This window comes from Caenorhabditis briggsae (assembly GCF_000004555.2).
Source record: "Caenorhabditis briggsae complete genome, chrI, whole genome shotgun sequence".
In the NCBI taxonomy this organism is placed as follows: domain Eukaryota; kingdom Metazoa; phylum Nematoda; class Chromadorea; order Rhabditida; family Rhabditidae; genus Caenorhabditis; species Caenorhabditis briggsae.
In genome coordinates, this window is record NC_013489.2 from 8,624,116 (window position 1) to 8,638,134 (window position 14,019).

General features: G+C 37.8%; 5 protein-coding genes across 5 annotated transcripts; 2 read left to right on the forward strand and 3 right to left on the reverse strand.

The window, feature by feature from the left end:
• Nucleotides 1-890: 890 nt before the first annotated feature.
• Cbr-rad-54 lies at nt 891-4,890 on the reverse strand (the record flags this gene model as incomplete). Its single annotated transcript, XM_045238832.1, is given in 15 exon segments — nt 891-1,046; nt 1,093-1,204; nt 1,249-1,688; nt 1,736-1,902; nt 1,951-2,059; nt 2,110-2,217; nt 2,265-2,391; nt 2,443-2,520; nt 2,627-2,852; nt 2,905-3,250; nt 3,311-3,437; nt 3,491-3,741; nt 3,772-3,776; nt 3,791-3,872; nt 3,985-4,890. 15 exon segments carry the CDS (start codon nt 4,888-4,890, stop codon nt 891-893), a joined length of 3,240 nt encoding a protein of 1,079 aa, XP_045094868.1.
• Nucleotides 4,891-5,429: 539 nt separating this feature from the next.
• On the forward strand, nt 5,430-6,053 carry Cbr-snx-12 (the record flags this gene model as incomplete). Its single annotated transcript, XM_002639666.1, has 4 exons — nt 5,430-5,516; nt 5,563-5,628; nt 5,681-5,901; nt 5,948-6,053. 4 exons carry the CDS (start codon nt 5,430-5,432, stop codon nt 6,051-6,053), a joined length of 480 nt encoding a protein of 159 aa, XP_002639712.1.
• A 424-nt stretch (nt 6,054-6,477) lies between these two features.
• Nucleotides 6,478-8,832, forward strand: Cbr-prmt-7 (the record flags this gene model as incomplete). The annotated part of the gene is made up of 10 exons (XM_045238847.1): nt 6,478-6,566; nt 6,617-6,741; nt 6,770-7,171; nt 7,213-7,324; nt 7,366-7,543; nt 7,591-7,718; nt 7,761-7,872; nt 7,922-8,239; nt 8,282-8,544; nt 8,589-8,832. 10 exons carry the CDS (start codon nt 6,478-6,480, stop codon nt 8,830-8,832), a joined length of 1,971 nt encoding a protein of 656 aa, XP_045094867.1.
• Nucleotides 8,833-9,121: 289 nt separating this feature from the next.
• Nucleotides 9,122-9,593, reverse strand: CBG25281 (the record flags this gene model as incomplete). The annotated part of the gene is made up of 2 exons (XM_045238852.1): nt 9,122-9,451; nt 9,501-9,593. 2 exons carry the CDS (start codon nt 9,591-9,593, stop codon nt 9,122-9,124), a joined length of 423 nt encoding a protein of 140 aa, XP_045099290.1.
• Nucleotides 9,594-10,286: 693 nt separating this feature from the next.
• On the reverse strand, nt 10,287-11,724 carry CBG12432 (the record flags this gene model as incomplete). Its single annotated transcript, XM_002639664.1, has 6 exons — nt 10,287-10,332; nt 10,389-10,766; nt 10,811-10,903; nt 10,956-11,197; nt 11,245-11,361; nt 11,407-11,724. The coding sequence occupies 6 exons, from the start codon at nt 11,722-11,724 to the stop codon at nt 10,287-10,289; spliced, it is 1,194 nt and encodes a 397-aa protein (XP_002639710.1).
• Nucleotides 11,725-14,019: the final 2,295 nt, after the last annotated feature.

Consider the following 14,019-nt stretch of genomic DNA (forward strand, 5'->3'; position numbering starts at 1 on the left):
GTTTTTAAAGGGTTATTGTGGGATTACTGTGTTTGAAGTAATCCCTTTGAGAACTGTAATCAAATGTTTGGCTATCCCGTCTTTTTTAAACTGAAATTTACTTTCTATTATTAAAATGTATTGAAAGAAATGTTTCAGGTTCAGGAATTGTTTGGCTGTCATCTTCCCTTGTCTCCATCGCTGGTGTTTCTTTTTTTTTCAAATTAGTTACGAAATCGCCTAGTAGTTTTTCTTTTCTATTTCCAGAGTATTTCTTAATTCCATCTTATTTTTTATAGCAAATTACCTCACCTGAAATAAGTTCGTTCTGTAAAAATTGAACTGATTCTGACCAAAATATTCCCAAAATTTACTACAAAAAAAAAAGCGAAAGCGGATATATTTATTGTCCTAAACTTATCGACTGATTTCAAGACAAGTCGATATATAATTGCCGTTCCCATTTCCGTTTTACATCATCAAAGCTCAATATTTTATTCATTTCATACCTGTTTGCGCCTCCCGGAAAACCCCCACACAAAACTTATTTTTTCTCAAAAAGAACTAATAATAATAGGCATAATTTTTTTTCCTCTCACAATGAGTCATCTTCATTTTTGCATAATGTTGTTTTCCAGAAAAAAGTTCATACTGAAATGTTGTATATCGTATCAATGTTTGTCTTTTTTGTCATTCATCCATTGTACCCCTCCTCTGCAATTAAAATTGTTTATGGATTCGAATAAGATCCTAAAATGTAAAATGGTTACTTTTTATTTTTCAGATCATATACAACATGAGATCGTGCGGGTGGTGATTACAACTATGAATAGACAACAATAAAAACGAACAGGCATGAAAACAGATAAGAATTACTATTGAAATGGTCTACAACTACTAAACAGATGAATCTAATCATCATCCTCAGCTTCTGATGGCACATAGTCTTCGTCGAGCTCCTCGATCTTTTCTTCAACTTTTTTGGCTTCGACGTTATGGGATTTTTGGTGAAAGACGAATGAAATAGAGCCACATTCAAAGACAGCTCGAAGAACGTTGTCAGCAACCTAAAAATAAAAATCTTCCAATTTACAGTTGTATACTTATTGTTACCTTTCTAGCACTTTTCTCCGAATGGAACCAGTTGGCGAGATCGCTTGTACAATCAGCATTCACAGGTGGATCAACACTTTCTAATCCTTGGATGCATCGCTTACATTTTAATCTGAATAAAGATAAAGGTTAAGACATAGAAAACAGTACCGTTACTTTGAATGAGTGTCCGACGCAGATGCTGACTCCAACTTAAATAGTTCACGAAGTTGCTCATTACTGAAATGACGGGCCACATCCTCTCCGGCATCAACAACACATGATGACAGTGCTTTCTTGTGTGTTTGTCTCTGGAACATTTTCTCTTCGATTGATCCAGTTGCGAGAAGTCTGTAGATGAAGCAAGTCTTCTTTTGTCCATCTCTCCAGACTCTTGCCATTGCCTGATCGTCATTTGCTGGATTCCAATCGGGATCAAACATAACAAGACGATTGGCTCCAATCAGATTCAATCCGCATCCTCCCGCTTTTGAAGAGAGCAAAAAACAGAAAATAGTACTTGCTGGGTCGTTGAAAGTGTCTACAATCTTCGATCGCTGTTTGATAGACATCGATCCATCGAGACGTACAAAATCATAGCCGCGGAGTTTACATAGCTGTAAGAGGAACAATCCGATAACTCTCGAAATTTCGATGCACTCACCGCCATGAATTGGTCAATCGTCTGCGTATAATTAGAGACTAATACGAACTTGTCATCAGTCGTTTTACGAGTGACGGCCAAAATGTAATCCAACACTTTCATTTTTCCAGAGAAGGATGGATCGAATGATTTTGGATTGAATGCTTCAGGGAACACAGATAGACACTCTGAAGAAAATCATTAGATAGAATGACATCATTTTTTTATAGTCTCACTGGTTCTGAATCGATTATCTGGTTTCTGAAGCTCTTCGTATACAAGATAAGGATGATTGCAGAGCTTTTTGAGGTGTGTGATGAAGGATAGCGCTGAAGCTGTGGCACCCTGGAAATGTTTTATAAGCTGAATTTCGTAATTCAGGTAACTAGTTTTACTTTATCCTTCTCAGTGATTCTATTTTGTTTTTCACATTCGATCAGTTTGTTGTAAAGTGTCTCCTGAAGGGTAGAGTTCTTACAGCAAATGATATGCTCGTATTTGACCTGTAAAATATGATGATTTCTACAAATGCTACGGAAACTCAACAGACCGGAAGATATTTAGTAAGGAGTGCTGATGTTCTTCTGATAATGCACTTTTCCACCAAGGAAACCATTTCCTTTGTCTTTTCTTCTCCTTTCTTTTGATCTTCTGCACTCGCATCTGCATCGCGGCCTCTGTAATGAAGGTGTGAAATGTGGAAATGAAATAGTGGAATGGAAACTCACTTTAGGATTGCATTCTCGAACTTCTTCCTGAACTCACTGGCCGTACCGAGTAATCCAGGGTTGACAAAATTGACTAAACTGAAAATCAGACGTTTCAAGAAGAAATAAGAGAAAGGATGTTACCTGAAGTATTCAAGTAAATCATTCTGAATAGGCGTTCCTGAGATAAGGACTCTTCGAGCACATTTCAGTCCGCTCAAAGCTTGGTAGGTTAAGTTTTCGCTGTTTTTCAAACGATGTCCCTGTAAACAAATTATGGATAGAAAAGACAAAATAACTGCTTACCTCGTCGCAAATAACGATTCCTACTTCGCCAGAATGAAGAATATTGGCATACAGACGGAATGTTTCATACGAAATAATAAGAACTGGAATCGCGCATCGCATTTTGGAGTCACTCATGAACGAATCTGAAACAAAGTTTTTTTTTTCAAAAATCTCTATATACATTTCTAAGCTTACTGAGACATTGAATGATTAATTCTCGTTTTCCACTATCAACTGGCATCGCGTTCAATCTTGTTCCTAACCATTTTTTGATTTCTTTGTCCCAATTTTTTACCAAACTACTGGGACATACAATGATGCTTTTTGATACCGTTGGACACGCGTCGGGACTTTGTCGGAGAAGAGTCCAGAGAAGAGAAATACACTGTAGCGTCTTTCCGAGACCCATTTCATCAGCCATGATGCATCCATGATATTCTGGAATGTTCACACCAGTCACACAGTCCCACATGAATTTCACTCCGTCTCGCTGATGAGGACGCAAAATTTTTCCAACAACTGGGTCGGCGACAACATGAACCTACAAAAGTCTAGTGAGGTGATATCAAGATCTTCGTTTGAATTATCTCATCAGACTAACCTTTCTGTCTTTGTCTTCTTTCAACTGAGCATGCTCACTTAATTGCTCCGGAGCATACAGAATAAGTGCACCTTCATGATAAGGATCGAAAAGTGCGCATTTACGACGATTCCCTCCAAGGCCAAGACTACGGCCAGACACTGAAATTATTGATGAAAGCGTTTCTCTCAAAAAAAAAACAATCTTACGCATGTATCCTTCCATTGGGATCGAAAATTTCCTAGATAGCAACTTTGCAACCATGGCATTATGATCACAAGATTCAGAAGCCATTCTTTCATTAAATACGTTGATGTTAACAAATCGAAACGGATTCGCTTTTCTACAGAAACCGGGGGTTCGATGGCAGGAGGGGCCTTCTTTTTACGTCGAAGCCCTTGTTTGGTGGGAGAAACAGAAGTCGAGAAAGGAGAAACAAATGATTTGTGAATCTGAGATTATCAAAGTTCTAAAAAATTAACAAGTACTGAAAATACTAACGTTCTTGGGTTCTGTTGCTTTTGCTGAATATCCCAAACTTCTTCGTTTTTGTGCTGGAGCTGAAGCCGAACTTGTTGTTGGTCTGAAATAAACATGATACTTTAAAATACTATTGAAGTTATTCATGATATTCTTTTTTTAACACAGAAAATACATTTCTATGTGTGCATGAATGGGTTCAAATTAAGGAAAACATACAAGTTTTTCGGACTTTCTTCCCGTTTCCGTTTAGTAGAAGAAACAAAATCATCCGATGAACCAGCTTCTTTGGTATTTTCGATTACGACTATTTCTTTTGAGGAATTCTTGATTGGTATGGTACGTTCTTCTTCGTCAACGATCAATTCGACAACTTCTGTTTTTTTCAAAGTCGTCTTTTCAGTTTTAACTTCTGTGATTCCGGAGCTTTCTGTCAATACAGTTTCATCGTTTTCATCTAGCAAGTTTAAAAAGTCCTCGTCATCGGTATCGTCTAGTCGTATCCTGGCTCTTTCGATTGCGATGGGGCTTTCGAAACGTGGAATCTTTGAAACTTCAGTATGTTGGTTATCATCTTCAATGGAATGAGGGTGTAAATGACTCGACCCAGAGCATAGAGATGTTGATTCTTCAACGACCTCTTTTTCATCTTTTACTGTAGTGATTGCGTATGGTTCAGGTGCTTCAACGATTATTTGGTCATCGCTGCCGGAGCTCGTAGAGGTAGGTGGGAGATCTGTCTTGGCCGGTGCTAATGTAGTCTGCACAGGACTAACTTCATCAACACCCTCTTGAGTCATTTTCAGAACTTTTTCCTCTATTATTGCTTCAATTTCTTCTACGGCTTGGTCGAATCCTTTCACTCGTTTCGATTTTCCAAATCTTTTTCTTTTTTCATAATAATCATCGACTTCATCGAATTTGACAACACCTTCTTCTTTACTGCCGAAGTACCTTACTGTGTAGTTCGGTTTTCCTCGTTTTAGTTCACATTGAAGTACCTTAACCGATTTCAATGAATGAAGAAATATATAAGCATTACGTACCTCTGCTGGCCAGGGAGGAAATCCTGGAAATTTTGCCCAAACGAAGTCTCCCGGATTGAAAGTTTTTGATGGCATTACTGAAAGATTTGTTTTTCATTTTAAAGGAATTTTGAAAACAGTTGATAATAAATTAGACGACTATTTGAGAATCTAGGCAATATTTTCAGAAAAAGCATGAATCGCAAGCAGTTGAAATTGTTTTTTGCAATTCATGAGACCCGATTTCGAATTTCCGCCGCAAGTTTCAAGTTGAATTTAAACTGGAACTACGGTCATTTTTCAGTCGTGCACTGACACACTTTGTGTCTCTGCGTACTTTTTCCACAAATTTTTTTCGCCTCTTTGTTTATCGCTGAAAGATGAATCATGCCGCCATTAACTATGACGTGGTTGTATCTGTTGTAATTTATTGATTTTCTAGAATATGCTTGAAAATATTTTGTAACTGCTTTGACCGAGATGCAGTGATTCGCATGATTCCTCGCTACATATTGCCTGCTCCTTAAATCTTCAAAACTGATTCTCCATTTGTTTAATGAATGAAAGTCGATACTCAGAATTGCACATAAACAATTTTTAATGCAACTCGCAAAGATTTAGTGTTTCAGTGAGCTATGGCATCGGCAACACAGAGAATTCCATCGAAGAGGCAAACGCTCGACGAAGCCTACGCGCCTCCAGCCAATTTTCTCGAAATTGAGGTGAATAATTTGTGTTGTTTCAAACCTTCATCACATATATGTTTAGGTTATCAATCCAATCACTCATGGCGTCGGCAAAATGCGATACACTGACTACGAAATCAGAATGAGAGTAAGTGCTTCATTCTTCTTTTTCATGTCCTTAATTCAAATAAATTCTTTAGTCGAACCTGCCTGTCTTCAAACAAAAAGAATCGAGTGTTCGTCGTCGGTACAGTGATTTCGAATGGGTTCGTGCAGAATTGGAGAGAGACAGCAAAATCGTTGTTCCAACGCTGCCCGGAAAGTCTCTCAAGCGACAACTTCCATTCCGATCTGATGATGGGATTTACGAAGAGGAATTCATTGAGAATCGTCGCAAAGCGCTTGAGTTGTTCATAAACAAGTAAGTGTTATCAACTTTTAACTGAAAATAAACTCATAATCTTCAGAGTCGCTGGACATCCGCTAGCTCAAAACGAACGTTCTCTGCACATCTTCCTCCAAGAGACGACCATCGATAAAAACTATGTCCCCGGAAAAATTCGTACCGCTTGAATTAAACCATAGTGCCAAAACAACTTTTCTTCTCTACTACACTTCGTTTCTTCCAAAATATGCGGTATATTTTAAATTGTGTACTTTGTCACCCATCATCCCTTTCCCACTGATTCCCATCCTTTGACCCGTTTTATTTATTTATTTTTCCTGTGTGTACATTCATATTTTGAAAATCCTTTTGATTTATTATATTGCATGCAAGATTTGTTTTTTGTCCGTTCTGAGAACATTTTGGGTCTCTGAAAAACAAAAAATTACCAGCCAAAATAAACATTGATTACCGTGTGAATTCTCTGTATGACACATCTCTTTGATAGTCTGCATCGCATCATCGAATATCTTGAAGAAGAGCAGCTTCTACCTATTTTCGGAATACAAAAAAACTGGCACACTGCAGAAATTTTGAACAATTTTCCAGCAAATGTTCCTGGAAAGGGTAAATCAGAAAACTGGAGAACGAGAATGGGTAGTTGCCCAAGAAGACTATGACATGGCACAAGAGCTGGCAAGGTTCGATTGATGAAATGCTAAATCCAGCAAAAGGATATTATTACTTTCAGAAGCCGATTCGGTGATATGATTCTAGACTTTGATAGAAATGATAAGTTTCTTGAAGGACTGAAAACAACAATTCCTGAGAAGAAAAAAGAGAATGGTGATGGACTGGTGCATGTTCTTGACATTGGTTAGATGACAATAGTTCAGTTTTGAAGCCAACATAACTTTTCCAGGTACTGGAACAGGCCTTTTGTCTCTTATGGCTGCTCGTGAAGGTGCGGACAAAGTGACGGCTTTAGAAGTATTCAAACCAATGGGAGATTGTGCCAGGCATATCACTGGGTGTAGTCCTTGGGCAGAGAAAATTACAGTAATCTCTGAAAGATCGACGGACGTATCACAAATCGGAGGAACAGCCGCGGATATCATTGTTGCAGAAGTATTCGACACAGAGCTCATTGGAGAAGGAGCATTACGAACATTCAAAGAAGCTCTCCAAAGATTGGCAAAACCAGGATGCCGAGTGGTTCCTTCCAGTGGAAATGTATATATTGTTCCGGTTGAAAGTCATCTTTTAAAAATGTTTAACACAATTCCTCGAATAAATGGCGGAGAAGGTAGTGAACGATGAATGTGAAGGAATGACAGTATTCTTCAGATGAACATCCGCTTGGTACTTGCTCAGGAACTGCTTCGGTTTTCGACGTTCAATTATCAGAACTTGAGACTCACGAGTTTCGAGAGCTCGCGGAGCCAATCGTTGCTTTCAAGTAGGTTTAAAATCTTCTATCTGTTTATCTAAAATTATCAGGTTTGACTTTGAAAACGAAGAGAAAATTATTTATAACGAATCGTTTGTTCGAGAAGCGATTGCTCACACATCAGGTACAATTGATGCAATCATGATGTGGTGGGATATTGATATGGATGGAAAAGGAGAAACTTTTATCGATATGGCACCGAGGTGGAAGAATCCAAAACATTATGCAGTAGGTGTCTCATAATGAAATGTCCCATCTATAGTTTATATCTTCAGTGGCGAGATCATTGGATGCAAGCAGTATATTATCTTCCAGACAAAAAGTGTGTTGAGAAGGCACAAAAGTTTGAAATCATTTGTAATCACGACGAGTTCAGTATTTGGTTCAGTGACGTCGGAAAAGAGTAAGCTAATTCTTTTGAACTTGTTAACTTTGCGTTTTTAAGCTCCACTAGAAGCTATTGCGTCTGTGGTTTGCACTCGATGCTAAGCCGACAAACTGTTTATCACATCAACGAAATGTTTGAGGATCAGAGCTTCCGTGCAGAAGTTGATAGAGTATATCATTTTATTAACCATTAGAAATCATTCATTATCGAAATTTCAGTTGTCCTCTGGGCTCAATGTGGTGACTGTTGGTGAAGGATCATTCGTTGGTCTTTTGGCAGCGAAGACTGCTAAAACGGTCACAATTATTGAACCGAACGAAAGATTCCGAGACATCTTCCATAAATACGTTCTTTATTATAATATGAAGAATGTCCACATAGTTGAAAAGGTGACGCATCTGATTGAAAAGCCAGACATCGTTATTGCTGAACCATTCTATATGTCAGCTATGAATCCGTGGAATCATCTCAGGTTTTTATACGATGTCGAAATTCTCAAAATGCTTCATGGAGATGATTTGAAAGTTGAACCACATGTAAGAATAATGTGTGCTTCAAATAATAATTAAATTTTTCAGCTTGGAACACTAAAAGCTATTCCAGAATGTTTCGAAGATCTTCATAAAATTGCAGCTGACGTGAATACAGTCAATGGCTTTGATCTTTCATATTTCGACAGAATATCAACGAAAGCCAGAGCTGCCACAGATGCAATTGTAGACGAACAGTCGTTATGGGAATATGCTGGCACTGTGAAAGGGGAACCCGTTGAATTGCTGACTTTTCCAGTCGACGGGCGAATCCTCAGTCGAAAATGTGTAGGGAAAATGGACAACATGCAGTAGGTTCAACATTATTAATCGTTAATCTAAATAGTAATTGAAGGTCTTCTAACGGAATTCCGATATGGATGGAATGGCAATTCGGAGATCTGACTCTATCTACAGGACTCTTGTCAACTTCCGAATCCCGAAAACCTTGCTGGAACAAGGGTTACAAGCAAGGAGTTTATTTTCCAATCACCAATCTACAGAACGAAAGTTCTATCAACTTGAATGCATTATTTGATAAGTCATCAGGAGATATCACTTTTCAGTTCAAAAAATTTGATGTTCAAAGTGGAAACTGACACGAAAAGATATATCAAAAAAAATTTTTGAAAAAGATATAAGAAGCGTTTCCATTCATGAAAATTAAGAGAAAACCGATTTTTATACACTTTTTATTTAGTCGGCTGGTTTTCTGGATTTTGAGAATCGTATTTTTTTGTCTTTTCCGGTCTATTATTTTCTTTCCTTGTTCTAACTATTCCATTGTTTTTTGTTATATTTTCCTATGTTGTTGTTGTTGATTAACTTTGATAAAATAATATGAAAATAGAAATCATCGTTTATTTATTCACATGAATTAAATTCAAGTTAATTTTGATTCGAATTCGACTGGATCTCTTCCTTTGGTTTTGGCAAAACTCCTCCTTGAGCTATAGTGATGTCCTTGAACAATGAATTGAAGTCGTTGTCCATTTTGATGGCGAGCGTAATGTGACGGGGAGTAACTCTTTTTTTGTTCTTCTTCTTCGATTCAATTCCACTGATGCCCACGATTTCAGATGTTAAGTATTCGAGAACAGCAGCCAAGTAAACTGAAGCGCCAGATGAAATACGATTCCCATTCGCGCCTTCGTGGAGTTTTCGGTCCACTCGACTGACCGAAAATGTAAGGCCAGCCCGTTTCGAACGAGATTTTCTCTTAAAAAATACGAATTTCTTTGGTCACAATAAGTTTTTGATGAAATACCAGATGTATTGGTTTCGATTTCAAGAGCGATGGTCTCGAGCCACTAATCGACTGGGCAACAGTAGGAGAAGGAGAGTCGGATGAACGGCCCATTGTTTATTGGATTTTCAATTATCGTTCTGTGAATAATAAAAGTGTTTTAGTAGAGAATTTTGTCTGAATCTACGTGACTAGAAGGAATTCATATTTTAACGAATTGTACTGTACTCTTGGATTCTTGAAATTTCTAGGTTTTTCAAATTTGGGAATTTTTTATCTTTGAAGTGTGAACTTTCTCGATTTTCAGATTCCTGGGTTTCTAGGGATTCTCTTCGTTTCCTAAATTTTTAATTTTTTTTCAGACTTTCAATTTTTTGAATGTTCTTGAATCCAGAATTTTTGTTTTTTTTTTTATTTGGGATTCTCAGAATTTCTAAAAAAGTAGGATTTTTGTAATTCTGAAAGTTTTTTTGGAATTTAAGAATTTTAGCTATTCTCTAATTGTTGTTGTTTTTTTTTTTCAAAAACTCAGAGGACCTCAATTTTGGAATATCTTGAATTTCCGAATTTTCAGGGATTTTCAGCATTTTCCGACGTTCAGATTTTAAAAATTCGGTTTTTTAAAGTTTTCGATTTTTTCCGGAATTCTTTAGTCGTTTTTTGGATTTTCAGAAATTCCTAATATTCAAAAATCCTATTATATTCTCACACAGCTCCCAAAAATCATTATCACAGTAACCCAGGAAATAAACAAGTTTACTAAAAAAAGTTAAATCTGACTGAGTTGTTTGTAAATAGTGTAGCCGATCAATCCTTTTCCGATCTTTTCGAATTGCTCCCTTTGTTGAGAACTCTGAAATTAATTAAGAATTAATTAAGATTTATCTATATCATGAAAATATGTGTCACTTTTTGATAATTGACTTCTTCGATTTGCTTTTGCTCTTGCTTTTGCTTTTACTTTTACTCTTCTCCGATGGTTGAGTCGGCTCAGATCTCAAACTTGTTTCTTTTTTGTCACTTTTTCCACTTTTTCCACTTTTCGCATCTCCCGTTCTTCCATGATAGTATTTACAAGAAGATATTTTAGCCGACTTCCTACTGTTCGCCAGAATTTTTTCTGATTCTCTTTTCGATTGTTCTGAAATATCCTGCTGCGGTGTTGGAAATGAGAATGTGTTCTTCGGTGGTTTCGCCAAAAGATTTGCAGTCCGACGAGAGAATTCGAGAGTGTCTTTGGTGAAAAGGTATTGAGGTGGCAGCTTTTGAAGAACAATTGTAAGTTCTCTAGAAACTTCCACATAATTTTAAGATGACGAAGATATTCTTACTTCTGTCGAACTTCACATCTTTCTTGGTTGACAGTGATGAATATTGTCTCCAAGACTCCTTCAAATGAACAAGTAAGAGTGTATACGAGGGTTCTGTAAGTATAATTATGGATACTTTCCCTCGAGGACTCTTGATCCTGCACACCTGTAATAATTTATCTGACTCAGAAACTTTGGACAATACGATTCTGCTTTTTCTGTGATTTCAAGTCTCTCATCTTCCGAACGGGAATATTCCTTTGCACTCGGATTCATATGTTTTGCAAATTTGCAAGTCTTCCAATTAACTGAAGTGAGAAGGAATACTTCACCCATTGCACATGCCGATTCGAACATTCTAAGAATGTATTCTAATATTTGAGTCATGCCGACAACTTTGTTGAAAGCCTGAAAAGAAAGATTTGTGAATCATTTTTCATAGAATAGGATAAAACCTTTCTGTTATTCTCGAACCATTTTACCATTCTTCCCATGATTTCAGCTAGTTTCTCGCACATTTTCGTAAGTGTTTTCAAGCGATAGACAGCTGACAGCTCAGCTAGAGAAATCGGCTGAAATTGGGTTTTTAATTTACATCAATTTTTCCGACTTTTTACCGTCTCCGGTTTAGCCTCCTCATTTGTCCAGACACGATTCTGTGCATCTCTGAGTCGTCTCCTGATGTCTTCACGATCATCTTTCACCACTCTCGGATTGGCTCCCAATTCACTATAGTCAAAGTTTTTGCTGGCTTCTTCATCTCCCTCACGAGCACGTGTACAATGAGCAATCAACACTTTCAGGTAGTTGTTTTTAATTGATTTGGTGTAGGCATCCAAAGTGCTCGCTGTCCATTTGAAAAAGAAAATTGATGCACTTCCACGATCGCTTTTTGAGCTAGATTTCGATTTCGAAGACACCGTATCCTTGGACATCTTTGTGGTAATAGTCAAAACGGTGGTTGAAAAAGTATATGTGGAAATATATCAGTGAAATTTTGTATATTTCACGCAACAGTGTTGGAAATGAATGTTGCGAGGTCATTAGCAGAGATATCCAGAATCCGTAATATTAGGTTGGCGGGAAAGTCTTTGTCACTTTTTCAATAGTTTATTTCTCAAAGAAAAAATAACCGAATAATTAATTATATTGTCCATCATTATCAACAACATGTCTCCAACGTTCCCTCAATTTATGGATTCCATTGCGGTAGAATCCAGCCGGGCGTGAGGCAAAGTATTGTTTGAGTGCCGCTTCGACCGCTCCACGGGAATTGAAGCTTCTTCCTTCGAAGGCACGTGTCATATCGCCAAATAACCAATAGTCGGAAGGAGCAAGATCAGGAGAATACGGGGGGTGAGGGAGAACATTCCATCCATATCCCATCAGCTCCTGCTTCACTTGTTTCGAAACATGTGGGCGAGCGTTATCATGTTGATAGTACACTTTCTTGTCTTTCAGGGCCGAACGGTCGACTGCTTTCTTGAGGTTTCGTAGTTGAGTAGTGTAGAGGTCTCCAGTTATTGTTTTGCCCTCGGGCAGAAGTTCCCAGTAGATGGGGCCGTCCACTCCCCACCACACAGAGAGCATAACTTTTTTCGGATGAAGGTCGGGTTTGGGGACATCCTGTGGGCTCTCTCCTTCTCCAACCCACTGGGATTTCCTGTGGTGATTATCGTAGAAGACCCACTTCTCATCTCCGGTTATTAGCCGGTCCAGCCATCGATCGCCCGCGTGGAGAGTGAGAAGAGTAATCGAATCGTCGACTCGGCGGTCAAGGTTGGCTTGAGTCAGGTGATGAGGTATGAATCGACCAAAAAGTTTTCTCATTCCAAGAGACTTCAAACCTTCAAGGACTGTGCTATGGTGAACTCCGAATGTGACAGCTAGTTCACGGCTAGATTGAAATGGATCCGATTGCAATGCGTGCTTCAGCTTGTCCAAATCCAACTCACGGGGTCACCCAGAGCGATCCTTTTCATCGAGCGAGAAGTCATCTTTTTCGAAACGATGGAACCAATTGCGAATAGTATTGTAGTGAGGGGCATGTGTGTTGTACACATTCTTCAAGAAAGTTTCCGAATCCTTCATCGTGGTGTGAGATAGGAAGAGGTAAATCAAAACATGTCTGATGTGAATAGCAGTGGGAACAAACATATCGTTTCAATTACAGATGAGGAGCAGGGAAGGAGATGGGGACTTGTTTATATGGAAGGTTCTTATCACCTTGTTATTCACTAGAGTCGATATCATACACAGCCTCCATATACGAGAACAGTGATTAACAAACAGAGTGACAAAGACTTTCCCGCCAACCTAATAGACTAATTTTCCCGGAATCTGGAATTCGGAATCCGGACATCTCTGGTCACTAGAATTAATAACTCAACTCGAGGAGATGAAGACTAAAAAACCAGGGGCCGTATTCATGATCATTTACTTTTGTAAATCATTTACTCTCAAAAAATCAACAGAAAAACGTAAAAATTTAAGAGAAATCATTTACTTTTTGGTAAATACCCCTCTTTTTGATAAATAGGCGTATTAATTTCGTTTGCTGTTGTCAACCACTTCTTGAAACTTTTCATCCAAAAGAAGTTTTGTATGGAAAGAATAGTATTGTAACATCGATACTATCTAACTTTAAACACATATTTCGTTTCGGTTCAACTCTAAAGTTATGACTTTTGATACAAATGACATGAATGGATAGAGCATTCAATTTAAAGTAATGTGTCAAAAAATGAACATTTTTCCGTTTAAAGTAGTTGAGAAATTCTAGTTCAAAGTCGTTTTCCTATTTAAAAAACAGGAACTACATTTACAAATGAGAAAAAGATTTTCAGTACATTTTCACGCTTCCATTTACCTTTTGGTAAATGATTCAGTTGATTTTTTGAGAGTAAATGATTTACAAAAGTAAATTTCATGAATACGGCCCCAGAATTCTTACTTTTCATAAAAATAGTACCATGACACTTGGGTTCAAGCCAACGGGTCAAAAAACGCGCCCCAAATAAATTTTAAGCCAGAAGAAATTTAATAATTTCCAAGTTGACGTGGCTTTGACCTAATTAGTTTTAATCAACGAGTTGCAACGCGTGATTTTTTCGTGCAACGTTTAAAAGTTTGATCCTCAGCCACATAATTTAGCAACGAATTTTTTCTAAAATCTCACGTTTACTGGGCGCGATTTCTGACCAGTTGGCTTGAACCCAAGTGCCATGAGC